General features: G+C 46.8%; 1 protein-coding gene across 1 annotated transcript in view; it reads right to left on the bottom strand.

Moving 5' to 3' along the window:
- Positions 1 to 1,737: 1,737 nt before the first annotated feature.
- The window catches only part of MPP1 (membrane palmitoylated protein 1), a 66,289-nt gene continuing 52,682 nt past the window's right edge, over positions 1,738 to 15,344 (bottom strand). The window contains exons 8-12 of the mRNA XM_031945202.1: positions 11,178 to 11,258; positions 10,092 to 10,172; positions 8,854 to 9,056; positions 7,489 to 7,563; positions 1,738 to 2,437 (exon numbers count right to left, since the gene is read on the bottom strand). Of these exons, the coding sequence (XP_031801062.1) occupies positions 2,261 to 2,437; positions 7,489 to 7,563; positions 8,854 to 9,056; positions 10,092 to 10,172; positions 11,178 to 11,258 (617 nt within the window). The 3' untranslated portion in view covers positions 1,738 to 2,260. The remainder of the gene's footprint in view (positions 2,438 to 7,488; positions 7,564 to 8,853; positions 9,057 to 10,091; positions 10,173 to 11,177; positions 11,259 to 15,344) is intronic.

The raw sequence follows: 15,344 nt of genomic DNA on the forward strand, positions 1-15,344 counted from the left end.
AAAGCCCTTGGATAGCATGACCATGAGTTCTGCTGTGAACAAGAAATTTGAGTATGTACTGTTTGTTAGCCAAGTGTCTCCCCAACTCCCACCAAGTGTAGGTTGGTGATCCTCCCATCACCAAGGACAGTATTCCTAAAACAAATAGAGTGGGGGAGGGAGTACCTGGGATGGAGGAGGGGATTGGCCAGAAGTGGAAAGAGTGGGAGACGGAAGGGTAGCTTCAAGGAATGCCGAGTTAAAGGTAAAAACATTCTTTTTCAAGTTTCACATAATCTAACAACTGTAGTCAAAGTTCAAAAACTTTGTAAAAACTTTCCTCAGTTCCACATCAGTTTGGATGCAACAAAAACCAGGTAGCCTGGTGGGTAGAGTGCTGGGTTGGGAGTCAATAAGAGAAGTTCCAGCCTCACACTTCCTAGCTTTGTTATTGTGGGCAGGCCATTTTACCTTCTGTTACCCAATTTCCTCATCTAAAATGAGCTGGAGAAGTAAATGGCAAACTGCTCCAGTGTCTCTCTGCCAAGAAAACCCCATGAGCGATATGGTCCATAGAATTGAGCACAGCAAGAACGAACTGGTCCTGCTCTGAGAACGTCATCTAAACTAGTAGTAGTCATCTAGTAGATATATAGATAATGCACTAGATAATGCATAATGTGATTTTATTTGTGGATGGTAGATCACTAGATGGCTGTGAGAACGGTAGGAGGTAGGCTTTGAACTCCGGCCAGAGGATTTTCTATTTCATTCTGGAGGCGATGGGGAGCCACTGCAGTTTGAGTAGGGAGGTGCATGCATTTAGCCACTTCAGTGTCTGGAGGGTGGTAATGAGTGGTACTAGAGTGGACGAGATGCCAGTGCCATGGGAAAGAAAGAAGTGGAAGTAAAGTTGCCAGGCCTTGTCCCCTTGTCCCTTGCCCCCCCCTCACTTGGGGGGGGGGGCAAGCGGTCCTGAACTCCTGTTCAGGATGACTTAAGATTGGAAGCGGGTGGGGGGGGGGAGGGAGTGGACTGGGAGGATGGTAATACCTTCCACAGTATTGGAAAAGTAGGTTTGGGGGCTGGCAAGGATCATGTTTTTAGAGGAACATTTAGATCATGTTGAGTTTCCGGTGTCTGCTGGACATGCAGGCATGTCTGAGAGGCAGATGGGAGACTGGAGTCCTGAGAGTCTGAGGCTGGAAGGTAAACGGCAGAAATGGTCGTTCAATCCATGGAAGCCGATGTGATTCCCCAGCTGAAGTCGCTAGTGTTTCAATGCTAAATATCTGCTGAATCTGAACCGAGGCTGTCGGTGACTGCTGAGAATCTGGGCAAGAGCCAGCACATGGGGAAAGCTTACACTTTGTTTTTTAAAAAGGAGGGGGGGAAGGAGGGGGAAGAATGGTTTCTGAAAGCCTGGACTGTAAGCATTTGAAAATCAGGGATCATTAGAAGCTAATAATAAACTACCAAATCATTTAAAAAACACATTAAAAAAGGAACTTAGCAATGAATTGTTGAATGAAGGCCAACACGTAGCCTGGCTATGAAGCCCAATTTTGGGAGCCAATGGTGTGACATCGTTTTGGAGGAAAAAAGGGATTTTATAGAGCATGAAGTCCCATGGGAAGGCCTAAAAGTCAGGATTGGAACAGAGTCCAGAACAGGGAAGGATCCGGCCCCGGTCCCAAGGGCCACGTGACTGCAGCAACGGAGCGACCGCAAGAAAGAAGCATCTGCAGAGGCCTGGGAGACGAAACGGGCATTTGCACAGCGACATTTTTATTGCTACTTAAGGCTTCCCTGCACATCAGTTTTTGGCATTTAAAGAAATTGCACAAGTATAAACATTTGTATCATTCTACTAGACAGACACCCTTCCCCAAAGCAAACCGGACGAAGCTTGTGCTCCCTGGGGAGACAAGACAACGAGAGAGAAGCAGAAAGGGAGCCGGATCAGCTGCAGCAGTGGCAGGGAGAGGCTGGGGCGTGCAGGGCCGGGAGAAGCCTGAAGACTGGAGCTTGTTTTCGATCCTTTTCTCCTTGTTGATTTTCCAGTTGATTTCTATTCAGGAATTTAGATCCCTCTCCAGCGATTCTTGGAGAGGGAGTCTCGCACGAAAGGTCTGACTGCAACCTTGACCTATCTTTGGTAGGTGGGTAAGTCTAGGAGCAGAAGCAGCAAGCCTGGACTAGCTGTGAGGAGGGAAAGACCAACGGAAGCATTGCTACCATTGGGTGCTGGGGCAAGATCGGGAAAAGCAAGCTAACGTGCTCAGTAAACCCAGGAGACGGGGACCCACTGGGGGGAACTGCACGCCTGCTCAAAGGCCTCCTGCACTATCTTGAGGCTCTCATCAATACCGTTATTTACCAGCGTGAAATCAAAATAATGTGCATATCTGTGATGGATAGTCTCAGAATCCTTTTGCAGTTGCTGCAAAGCTTCCGACTGCAAAGAGAAAAGGAACAATAAATGAAATTATGTTGCCTTTGTCAGCTGTGGGCTCTCCCTCCATCCCCCTGCCAGGACCTTAACATTGTTTCTTGCATGATCTTTCCAACCCTGATGGCTGGAGGGGCAAACGAGGCAAAAACACATTTAACCCATATCAAATTGCTGGGGGGGGGGGGGGGGGAAGGAGAAAAATGTAGGACACGAAAGTTGTACCGAAATAAAGGCTGAAGACTCTCTTTACGTGTATTTTGAAAAATAAAATACTATTAAAAAAAACCCAAAACAAGACAAAAAGAACCCCAGTTAGCAGCCATGGGGGTGGGAGGGGAAGAAAAACAGGTGGAAAAGGTGAAAACTTTTTGTCTTCCACAGAAGAGCTGCCCCCTCCCCCCCAGTCTTCTCAAGTCATCCCAGAGAGAGGAGAATCTTTGTAGCCCCCAGACTTGTCATTCTGAATCGATCTGCTCATAATGATCCCGTTATGCTAACATCCAGTTTTTGCAGTAAGTAGAGGAAACAGATTTTTTAAAGATTTTTTTAACTAAACAAGCACAGAGCTGGAGAAATCTCTAGCAAGTTCCTAACAAGGAATCTCGTATTCAAAAGACACGTGTGTGTATGTTATATATAACACATACATAAAAATATAAATATACACACATTTCCATATACAAACTGGAATAGATAAAAGCAACAAAGTGGTTTTCAGAAGCCATGTTTTAAATCACTAATTATTTAAAGGTTCTTTCAGGTAGTATGTGGCCAGATTAAAACATTTCCAAATTTGTACCAGAAGACCCACTGTTTCTCAACCAGCACTACATTCTGTTGCTTTTAATTAGGTTTACAACTTGAAGGAGGTAAGGCAGTGTCTCAAAGTTGTTTTAATTAATCCCCTCATAAGCTGAGTATCTTCTAAGGCTTTTGTTTTTTAAATAAAAATTTCATTTTGAATTCGATTTTTTTTGCTATCCCTTGTGAGAACGAAAATTTTGTTTCTTTGAAAAACTATTCCGGTTCTTTGACCGCTGTAGAGTGGGACGTACCCCTCCGGCTTTGAGAAGTTTCTTTTCTTGCTTCCTTTCTTTTTTGTTTGTTGTCGTGGAGGGGAAGGGGTTTGAAATTTGTTAAATTTCACTCCCTGTCTCTCCCTTCCCCCACTTCCCCTGAAGTAGTCAGCTCCAAGCTCTGACTGGAAAGGTTCTCTTCCCACTCTGAGGTCAGCCTGCTGGCAGTTCTATTTCTGCTGGAATAAACGTGGGGCTCAATGTCTTTCCCAACCAATTTTCTACATAAATAACCCTTTCCCAATTTATATTAATAAATAGGAACCTTTTATATACATTTGGATGGATATTTGTGTTTAGACTTCCCAGTTGTCCCGTTTTACCTTCTTTGTTTTCCATGTTTCCTTCTGATTTTGTCCAGCTCATAGAATAAATGACATGCTAATAATACTATCTAAATTAATTGACTCTCAAGGGTAATAATGAAAAATGGAAAGAAGGAATGGCAGGATGTATCTGTGCCAGATCTCAAAATGTGCTCCCAAGTCCCAACCACTAGTGAAGGGGCTGAGCAGTGGAACAAACAGTGACCTAATAGGACAGACCGAAAGATGCCAGTTACTGAGAGAGGGACGAACCCACTTTTGACAGAAACTGCTGGGAAAACTGGACAATTTTTAGAGCCCTCAACACCAGAGAAGCGAGGGGAAAAAATTACCTTTCAGATCATCGGTAGGGGAAGAGTTCATGACTAAAACAGGCAGAGAGTTGGAGAAATTTATATCAAGTTTCTCTGGTAAGGAGTCTCATGTGCAAGAGACACGTGTGTATATGTAAATATAAAAAGCAGGCACACTTACATATACAAATTATAATAGATAAAAGAAACAAGTGATTTTCAGAAGAAATCCAAGTTATCGTGAAAAAAAAGTTTTCAATCCCTAATTATTTAAATAAATGAACATGAAATCAACATAAAGGTTCTGCCCATCAGATTAGCAAAGATGACCAATGAGGGAAATAGTAGAGAGGATATGAGAAACTTGATAAGTTTCTAGCATACTGTTGGTAGGGCTGTAAAATAGTTCCAACATTCTAGAGAACTACTTGGATGCCCACTGAATCGTGAACCAGGGTCTATCCCCCAAGAAGATCAGAGGAAAAGACTGTCCCCAAAATTGGACTATTGGGAAAAGGTTAAATTATGGGATTAGAAGGTTGTGACATAAGAAATGGTGAAATAGAAAGTGAGAAGGGAAAAGGGAATAATCATTTCTTAAGAACCCACTGTGCTGGGAGAAGGAAATGGGCAAACCCCTCTGGTATCTTTGCCAAGAAAACACTTACAATGCTAACAGATACAACATCAGATGAGTCCCTCAAGCTAGAGGGGCCTGGTGTCTGGGGGGGTCACTAAGAGTTGGACGTGACTGACGTGTCCAACATGTCCAACAACAAATGTGGCAGGTACTGTGCTAACCACTTTCTACAAATATGCCATCTGATCCTCACAACAGCTCTGGGAGACGAGTAGTGTTATTATTCTCATTTTAGAAATGGTAGGAGAGGGAGGCAGACAGGTTAGGTGCCTCGTCCAGAATCCAAAGCTATTATATGTCTGATATCCTATTTGAACGCAAGTCTTGACTTCAGGTGGCACAGGCCTGGAGTCAGGAAGGCTCACCTTCCTGAGTTCCAATCTGGCTTCAGACACTTAGTAACCGTGTGACCTCAGACAAGTCACTTCACTCTGCCTTAGTTTCTAGTTTGGAGAAGGAAATGGCAAAAAAAACTCAGTATCTTTGCCAAGAAAATCCAAAATGGGTCACATCCTCTTAATGAGGGTGAAAGAGAATATAAAAGCTGATTTAAAGCTTAATATAAAAACAAACAAACATAAAAATAAATGCACTAAGCTCTTGGCAACCGGTCCCATCCCTTCTAGGCAAACAGAAGGAAAAGAAATGGAAGAAGTATCAGATTTGATATTCTTGGGCTCAAAGATCAATGTAGATAGTGGTTGCAGTCAGGAAATTAAAAAACTATGTATGACAAACCCGGTCAGCATACTAAAAAGCAGAGACATCACCTTGCCAACAGAAGCCAGGTCAAAGCCACGGCTTTTCCGGTAGCAGTGTATGGCTCTGAGAGTTGGATTAGAAGGAAAGCCGAGCACTGCAGAATCGACACTTTCAAATCATGGTGCTGGAGAATACTCGTGAGAGTTCCTTGAACAGCAAGGAGGTCAAATCAGTCACAATTTAAAGAAATTAATTTTGACTATTCACTGGAAAGTCAAATGCTGCAGTTCAAGTTTAAATACTTTGGCCGCATAATGAAAAGCTGGGATTCATTGGAAAAAACCGTGACGTTGAGAAAGATTAAAGGCAAAAGGAGAAGAGGATGGCAGAGAATGTTATGGAAACAACAAACACGAGTTTGGACAGACTTTGAGAGATGGTAAAGGATAGAAGGGTCTGCTGTGACCACAGTCCATGGGGTCCCAAAGAGTTGAACAACTTCCTGAGCCCAGGCCTAGTGCCCTGTCCTTTAGATGATCTGAGCTCATTTGAAGCAATGAAAAGCAAAGTGAGCAGCACTAGCATGAGTTCTAACACCACAGAGAAAAACATCTTTGAAAGATTTCAGAACCCTAAACAATGCTGTGATCATAGCCTTCTTTCTCCTCCGAGGATCTTGTGGCTGTATTTGCCACGGGGCTTTGTATACAGTAGGCAAAAATCATTATTTCTTGAATATTTTGAAATATTTCTGCTAAGATCTTTGGAATTCCAGCTCTGTCATCCAGCTTTTATTTCCAACTTGGTGTCATTGAAAAATTTGGTGAACATTTGCCTGGCAGCACACAACGGGAATCTTGTAGCAGTCTTGTGAGCACATCCACTGTGCCAGAACATTAGTGTTCTGTCCACAAGGAGATCAGAAACTTTGGTAAACGCCCTCAGTTTTCCCAGATTGCTCGATCTGCTCTTGGCAAACCTGCATTGGCGGAGGATGTTCACAACTGGGAAAAGAGAGATCCCTACATTTTCCCAAGCCCAGTTTTAAGAATCCTAACCTTTTTAAATAACCTGAAACCTTTTCTTTTCTTTTCTTTTTTTTTTAAATAGCATATACATCAGAAACTTCAACTCTAAATATGGACACACTTTAATTCTTGATCAGCTTTGAGAACTCAAGAGACATTTCTGCCCAGCTTTTAGGAGACAACGTTAGCAATCTGTACAAAGCCAGTCACACAGGCAGAATCACCACCCCACCCCCCAAACCCGAGTGACCATGGCTCTGCAACAAAGGAAGGAAGAAAGCTGACTCTCCTCCACAGATTTAAGCACTTTTTCTAACTATCTTACTAAATACTGTTTTCTCCAGGGAAATTTCGAGCATATCCATGGAAGGGCACTTCCCTTTGGCAGGCACTTACTTTTCAGGGTGCATGGATCAGGAAGGGCCTATTTGGGAATTGTTTTTCTTTTTTTTTCTTCTCCTTATCAGACATTGCCTAGGATAGGTGCTTAATGATCAATTCTTGGATTAAATGGAATTTCCTTAAAGGTGGGAGTGCAGGGAAGATGGGAGGGGAGTTTTCCCTAAAGGACCATATCCAATACGGATTCCCTCTCCTTATGTTACAGTAAAGAACTATTCGCTTCATCCTTTTCAGAAGCTACTTTCTTTCTCTGCACTCAAGAAATGGTTTCCTTTGGGAAGAGGAGGAAGTCATTCTCAAAGAAGTATCGCTGCAGACACCTGGTTGCCACCCTACCCTACCATGGAGTGACCTAGGAGTTCCAGACCTTCCTTTCCTCTCTCTGTCATCATCATTTGTCTTGTAACCTCCCCCAGACAAGGGCTCTGCCTTTGCAGAATGGTACGGTACAAGGGCAGTTAGCCAAACACAACTGCCAGTAATTGGGAGACGAGGGAGCAGCGGTCAGAGTGGCTACACGGATCCTAGAGTCGGCCCTCTCCATGTTTAATCCCAAGAGTTCCTCCCTCTCTCCAGTGCCATCCCACCTGTTGGGCCCTGTCTGTCGGAGCGATGAAAACGATGAAGGGGGACAGTTCTGCTGTCCGAATAATCTTCAGGGTCTGGGGAGAGAAAGAGGGAAGAAATGCAAGTGAGTAAGAAGAATAACTTGAAGCCAAAAAACTTGGTCTCAGTTGAGTCTCCCAAGAGTTCTGTCTGAGAACGAGGTACTCCAGACACTGCTATCTTCCTTTGCTGGATACTGAAAGATCTCTGCTGACTCCAACTCCTGTACTCCAAACATGTCCATGCTATTCTCCATGCAATAGTAACCCTTAGAAACCAATACTTTGCCCTGGGCATTGGTTTTGCCCTTCAACCTTCTTCAGGTCTGTTTTCAGAGATGCCCTTTCTGCACCTCAGTCTTCTCTAAAATGAGCATTGGAAAGAAGTGGGTAGGTTGAGCCTGGAGAAGAAGCCTCAGGGAACCTCCGGACTAAGACTTGCCTGAAGAAGAGGGTCCCAGACAGGGGACAGGGGCAAGAGTGACAAAGAGGGAAGCCGGAAGCTTAGTGGCTCTCCCCCCCCCCAAGTGCCCCTCAAAAGCTTCCCAAGTCACTCCTCAGCAGAAAGCAGCAGGATGATGTGTCTGTGGCTCCTGTTGCATGCAGTCTAGGGGAACCAGAGAGTCATCTGGAGCAAACTAAAAATCTGGTGATTTCAGTCCCAAAGTGTTTTAGGAAGACGTAACTCAAAAAAGTTTCCCAGAAACCTTGAGGGCATGGACCCTTCTCTCCCCGCCACCACCACTAGCTTTGGCAGTGAGGAAGCCTACGTGCCTCTTCTCAGAATTGTTTGAAAGTACTGAATGAAATCCGTAAGATTACAAAAGAAAGCAATTAGACTGAAAGAGAATTACTAAAAAATGTTTGGCTGAAACCCAGCCAGGGTTGAGTCGGGATTCAAGGCTACATGTCAAACTCATAGTAATAATCCTGCTCCAGAAAGGGAGAAAAAGTTGGCCCAAGCTCACTAACTCGATCCATTTCAGGGACAGGTTCAGCTAACCAGGGCCTACACAACTCCGTCCATCCTTGCCGCTTCCTTGGCTTTGTGACCGTGTTTACAAAATGCCTTCTCTGCTGATGTCCTAAGACGTCCTCGGCCAGCCTCAGGATCCAACAAACAACAGAGATTGTCTTTCTCAAAGGACACCCTTATTATTCCCCCCCCAACCTGAAGCTGGCTTCCTATCATTAAGTATGGCTGCCTTACATTTCTACTGTCCAGTGACGGTCATTTTGCTGAGCTGGGCTTTTCTATTTCAACTGACTGAAGCTAGCAGGCAGCAAAGTGCTTTAGCCCAGCCCCCTGCCCATCCACGGGGGCCCAGGACCAACTCTGTCATTCACCTGGGGCTCAATGTCCAGGATGGCAACTTTGTCCTGCTGATGGATCTGGTGCAGGGTCTCAAATTTGGTGCCAAACATGTTGCCCTGGTAACTGCCAAATTCCAAGAACTCGTTGGCCGAGATATTCTTGGTCATCTCCTCGGTGGAGATGAAATGATAATCCTTCCCATTTTCCTCACTCTTCTTTGGAGGTCGGGTGGTGTCTGTAGAAAAGAGCCAACAACAAGTCAAGTCCGGGCTTTCTCTCTATCAGCTGGCCTGGGACCCTTGCCTCCTGACTGTTCTGCCAAACTGATCTTCCCAACCCCCCGGGCTGCCCCAAGGTCACACACCTGCTGAAAAGCCTTCACTGGGTCCCTATTGCTTTTAGGCTAATGTACAAATGCCTCTACCTGACATTTAAAACCCTTTACAACTGGGCTCCAACCTTTTCCCCCATTTCTTTCGTGTTATTTTCCTTTCCCCCATCCCCCACACTCTGATCCAGCTGTTTCCCACAGACGACGCTGCATCCCTCATCACCATGCCTTTACAATGTGTTCCCCACACCGGCTACGGCCTCCCTCCTCACCGCTGCCTGCTTAGAATGCCATCGAGATTTTTTTCCAGATGATCTAGCAGAAGGCTTTTTCTGGCATGACCTTCTTTCCCTCCTACAAAGAGGCCTTTCTGTTTATTTAGCATTTACTTCTATATTATGTCTCTTTCTTATATCTACCTAGTAGAATGGATGATGCTTAAAAGCTGAGATTGTTTTGTATCTTTTGTTTCCCTTGTGGAATACGAGAGAGATGGGAGGAAAGAATTTGAAAGTGAGCTTTAGTCGGAGAGGAAGTCCCAGTGTGGAAATTTTACCCATCAACCCAGACGGACAACTTGCCTTTTAGTCATAAGAGAGATGCCTGGCGTCAGGGTTAAGTGACTCGCTTAGAGCCCCACATAGTATGTGTGAGAGGCAGGGCTGGAACTGGGATTTTTCCCAATTCAGGTCAAAGGGTAAGGACTAAGCCAAAGACAACTTTGTTTCTGAGTAGAAACAGAAACTGGCTACTCCACCATCGGGGTCACTAGGGCAGAGGCAAAGGCAAGAGACCTGTCCCGGCACTCTATTGCTGCAGGTTTCCCAGAGTTTTTTTAGGCTTTGAATGGCACCCCCATCCCAGCCCCAGCCCCAATGCAGATGGCTGATTTCTAGGCTACGCTTGGCTATGAAGCTCCCTTTTCCCAGGGCCACTTACACGGGGCTGGGTACACAAACTTCTCGGGGTTCTTGTTGACCAGGGCATTCTTGATATGGCTGCGACCTACTCCGTTGGCTCCTGTTTGGAGAGAGAAGAGAAAGGCAGCAGGTGGAAGTGAGCCGCAGCCAGACTGCCGTCCCCGCTCCAGGAAAAGGGCAAGCAAGGGCCGAGAGGAGTTCTATCAGCTGCCTCCCCCGACACAGCTCCAAGCGGAGCAGACCTGGCCATTCTGGGTGAATTAGGTGAACCGACGGGGGAGAGAGGAGAGCAGGATAGAAGGGGCAGGGTGTCAAATACTAGGCAATCAGCCTTCCTCTCTTCCCCCAAGGGAGCGAGGGAAAGGAACTTCTTTCCTCAAGCTCCTCACTCTCTGTCTGGGCCATTTCTATAAAGGTTCAGGGATCCACACGGTAAAGTATCTTTAAACACGCTGAAGAAGCTCAAAGCAAAGCAGCCAACTTCATGGTCAATGTGGAATGAGCAGCCCTCTCCTTCTGCCTCTCTTTCCTCTGGGTCTCGCTACCTCTCCCATGAGATCAAAGATCCTTCCAATGCCAAAGCATCAAAAGTGTGTAAGAAACCTTTCTGTTTCTCTCCTGAAAAACTCGAGCTGAAGGTCATGACCCTGGCCCATCCAGACTGTTCCTTATGCCTGGTCACTCTCCCTGCATCTTCTTGAACTTTCCTGTTCCTCTTACTTCCCAACCCAGACATCTCTTCTGGACTTTCTAAATATTTCAGACCGACACCACGGGTCGACGGTAAGTTCCCGGAGGCCAGAAAATGGCATTTTGGTGTCTGTAACCCCAGCCTGTGGCCCTCTGACCAGCCCCTGACAGCATTTCCTCCCTGTACTGGGTTTCTGCTCCCCCTCCCCCACGCCATAGGCCAGGATAGACACCATGTTTCTGGGTTCCTGCCCCCCAACTCCACACACTGCCTTCTAACGGGCACCAAGCTTTGGAGCCTCTGCTGCCTTTCACTCCTCTTTCTAGGTGAATGCCAATGCGCGGAGAACGTCTCCCATGAGGTTAGCAGTTTTTCTCTGCTGCCAGCGGGGCGGGCTGGGGCCTCTTCACACACCTATCAGCACCAGGGTCTTCCTCTTGAATGCAGGGAGCTGCACAACCTCCTCATAGGAAACCACATCCAATTGATCAAAAACTACGGCAAAGAAAGAGAAGTCAGTGAGTTAGTGGCGAGGGTAGGGCGGTCCTTGGCACTGTGAGCTACAGGGCAGTCCCTTTCTTGGGCACCTTCTGCTCTCCAGGCTCACTCCACTTGTATTGCTAAGACCACTGATTCTGCCTTCATTTCCCAACGACCCCTTCTCCCTTCCAATATTACCACTTCCCGGGTGCAGGTCTCCTCGTGCCTGGGCTCCTGCAATGGCAGTTCTGCCTGCCTCAACGCCCCCTTCCCATCTCCCACCCCCCATTCAGTCACCCCCTACTTAACTGTCAAAGTGATTTTCCTAACAACAGGTCTGATCATGTCGCTTGCCCTTCACCCCACCCCCAACAGACTCTAGAGGCTCCCCATCAATGCCAAGGTCAAATACAGAGTCCTGTATTCAAAGTCCTTCCTAGCTTGCTCCTCCCTTACCTTTCCAGGCTTCTTACACCTCACCCCCCACCACACTTTTGATCTAAGAACAATATGCCCCATTGCTGACTCCAGGCCTTGGTCCTGGCTGTGCTAAGCCTAGGACACTCTCCCTCCTCACCTCACCTCCCGACTTCCTCCAAGTCCCAGCTAAAATCCCACTTTCTCCAGAAAAAGCCTTTCGCTGCTTTCCCTCTTGTTGACTTGCAATTGATCCTGTATTTTGCTTGTGGGCACGTGGTTGCTCTCCATTAGACTGAGTTCCTTGAAGAGAAGGTTAGTTTTTGCTTCTTTTTGTTTGCCCATAATTTAGCTTGGTGTCTGGTACACAGTAGGTGCTTACTCAATGTTTACGGATGGACCAATAGATCTATTTGAAATTACTGGTGGCATACAATATGTAACATGCTGGTCTAAGCCCATTTGGGGCCAAAAGGCCTCCCAGTTTCTCTAGTAGTTCTTGTCTAGGACCCAACCAAGTAGGGCGAGAAGTTTGTGGTCTTGCACTTATGGAAAGAACGCTTGTTGCTATATTGTTCAGGAATGAACTGATTATACTGTTTAAACCCAACCGTATACGCTTAGAGACCGCTGGCACCAGAACACCGCCCGGCTCAGCAGCTCGCTACCAAAGCTGAAGAGGGCTACAAGGAATTGGGGATCTCCTGGATCCACCCAAACATTCTCCTCTGGGGTCTACTCAAGCTGGTGTCTTGGCTTTTTGTGTTCTGACTTTGACCAAATGTTGCTCTGACATTTAGTCACATGGACCTCGATCTTCCCGGCTGGCCGGCGGCCCTCAGTGAAAATGCCTAAGTGAAGTGCGTGTGGCCCCCGGGGCAGGGGGTGGCTTTGTCAGATACTTCATGCGTGACCGGTGTCACACTCTGACCTTTGTCAAAGTCCTCGATAATGTATATCTTCCAAAAGCTGAGGAAGGGAGCTCCCCCATTCTCCCCAGCTTTCTCCTCCACTAAATGACCTCATCTGATTTTGAGATTTATTCTCCTGAGCACACTGCACCCCCATGTGTTCTGCTGCGGCCCTTCCCACTTGCTCTCAGATTCTGGGCCTTTCGGAGACATGTTGACAGGCTCTCAAACACACCGGGCTTCCCGTTTCTTAGCCTCCATCCCACACCGTCATCCCCTTGATCTTACCTTTCCCCATAACAATTCCACTTCTATAATCCCTTCGATCACAGCCTCCTTCCCCCGTTTCTCCTCTTCCTCTGCCTCACCCTTCCTAATCCTGTTCTTTATGTTTACCCTGGCCTGTCACTCCTCCCTGCGGCCTATTCTGCCTCCTTTTCCTCCATTTTGATCAAGCAACCGCCGCTTGCTCCCCATGATTCCTGTGGTCCCATATCCTTCTGCCGCTCGTTCCTTGTGAGATCCCAACTGGGAGCGCCCCACTTCTGTCTTCTCTGCTCCCACTCACACGGCGACTGGCACTAATGGGAGAAGGCCACTAACGTTTCCATGACCTGACTTCAACTACTCCCGGGCTGCCACTGGAAATCCTTTTTCTCTTATCCACTGATGCTTATCCCAATTAATTCTATCCCACCTCTTCTCTTCTAAAACCGGTCAACTCCTCAACTCGACTCCAGTCACCAGGGAAAAGGCCATCACTTACTCCTTCCTTTGCTGTTCTCTCCCAGCAGAGCACTAGCCTTCTCCTATTTCACATCAAGTTTCTCTGTTATGAACGCCGACTCCCCCTTTGTTCCCCAACCCAAGATCCCTCCTCACTCATCCTACATCTGACCTCAGACACTAAACACTTCCTGGCTGTGTGACCCTGGGCAAGTCACTTAACCCCGACCGCCTCAGCAAAAACAAAACCAAAATTGCATTTGAGCCCACCATTCCTAAAAGCTATCGAATGACAGTTTTGTTCTGTTCACTAGTATCTCCTCTTGTTGCCTGTATTCCTTTCTGCTCAGTTCTCAACCCTTTGCAACCTGACTCCAAAACTGCTCCCTTTATCCATGACCTGATAAAACCAATGCTAATTATTTAATTTAAATTTGATTTAAGTTTTTATTTATTTATTAATTTTAAATGGAAAAATAATTTTTTAATTGAATATTTAACCTATATCAGACTATTTGCTGTCTTTGGGAGGGCAACTCCGGCCACTGTTAAGTCCCTATTTAAGTATCGTTCCCGTCCCCAGTCTCCAGGCTTCCACAATGCCCCCTCCCCTGGCTCTCCTCCCCATTCTCTGACTGCTCTCTCAGTTTCCCTCCCTGCATCCACTCTTCTTAACCCCCACTGCAAGCATGGGTGTTGATGCCACAGGACGCTGACCTTGGCCTTCTCTCCCTCCATGCTTCCCTCCAGCTCACTGAATGAGCTCAGTAGCTCCTCCTGTCTTGGGTGTCCGCCTCTCAGACTGCTACACCCACATGGAATCTCTCTCCTGAAATCTAGGGCACTACGTGGCACAGTAGAGAGAGCACTGGCCCTCAAGACAGGAGGATTTGAGTTCAATTCCAGTCTGACACTTAATGCTTCTGCTGGGTGATCCTGACCAAGTCACTTAACCCCAATTGCTTCAGGGGAAATAAAGAAATAAAGAAAAATTCAGAAAAGAAATAAAGAAAAAAGGAAAAAAAATAAAAAAAAAAAACCTTACGGAACAACCTGCCAAGTCTCCCGCAATCCAGGCCCACGTTGCCTAATGCCTGCGGAACATTTCTAGCTGTTGATGTCTCACGGCTAACAAACTCAGTCATGTCTAAATCGGAACGTGGAGCTTCCCTCCCAAACTCCCATCGCTGTGAGGGGGCCACCACACTCCTGGTCTCCCCCGCTTCCAGTCTGAAATGGATCCATCTTTGATCCTTCCCCTTCCCTTAATCCCTCCCCCTTCCCCTAGTCATCCAGTTGCCAAATGGCACCAGTTCTAGCTCTCCCCATCTGTCCCCTTTCCTCTGCTCACACGGCTGCAAGCCTAACTCGGGCCCTCTTCAACCCTTGCCCGAACTAGTGGTAAGAACTTACTCAGTGGTTTCCTTGCTCCCGGCCTCTGCCCTCCTCATGGTATCCAATTGACAACAAAAATACTAGCAGCAGCTCACATTTACGGAGAGCTTTTAGGTTTGCAAAGTGCTGTATAAATGTCATTTCATTTAACCTTCACAACAACCCTGGGAGGAAGGGGCTACTCTGATCCCCGTTTTACAGCTGAGTCAGCTGACATTAATTCTGTGACTTGCCCAGGGTCACACAGCTAGGCAGTGGCTGAGGTCAGATGTTTCCCCCGACTCCAAGCCCGGTGCCCTGTGGTCTCCCTCGCAGATCAAGAAATACTCAAAACATATCTGAGCAAAGCATTTCCCTGCTAACAAAGCTCTTTCCGGTTCCCTCCTGCCTCCGTGATAATACACCAGGTCTTTGGCCTGGCATCGACAGAGATCTCCGATGCGACAAAAACCTGCTTTTTCAAGACATTTCATATGCCCCCCAATGGCTTCCCGAGGGGATCGCCAAGCTCCTTGGTCCAGCCTGTCTGTCCTTCCCATACGGACTCTCCCTCAGCTTTCTCCCAGGCCCTGGCAGGCCTGCCTCCTCCTTACTGGAGGCCGTTCCTGCCTGCTTCCCTGCCCGCTTCCCTGCCCATTTCTCTGCCCGCTTC

Source organism: Sarcophilus harrisii, chromosome X (genome assembly GCF_902635505.1).
Source record: "Sarcophilus harrisii chromosome X, mSarHar1.11, whole genome shotgun sequence".
Classification (NCBI taxonomy): domain Eukaryota; kingdom Metazoa; phylum Chordata; class Mammalia; order Dasyuromorphia; family Dasyuridae; genus Sarcophilus; species Sarcophilus harrisii.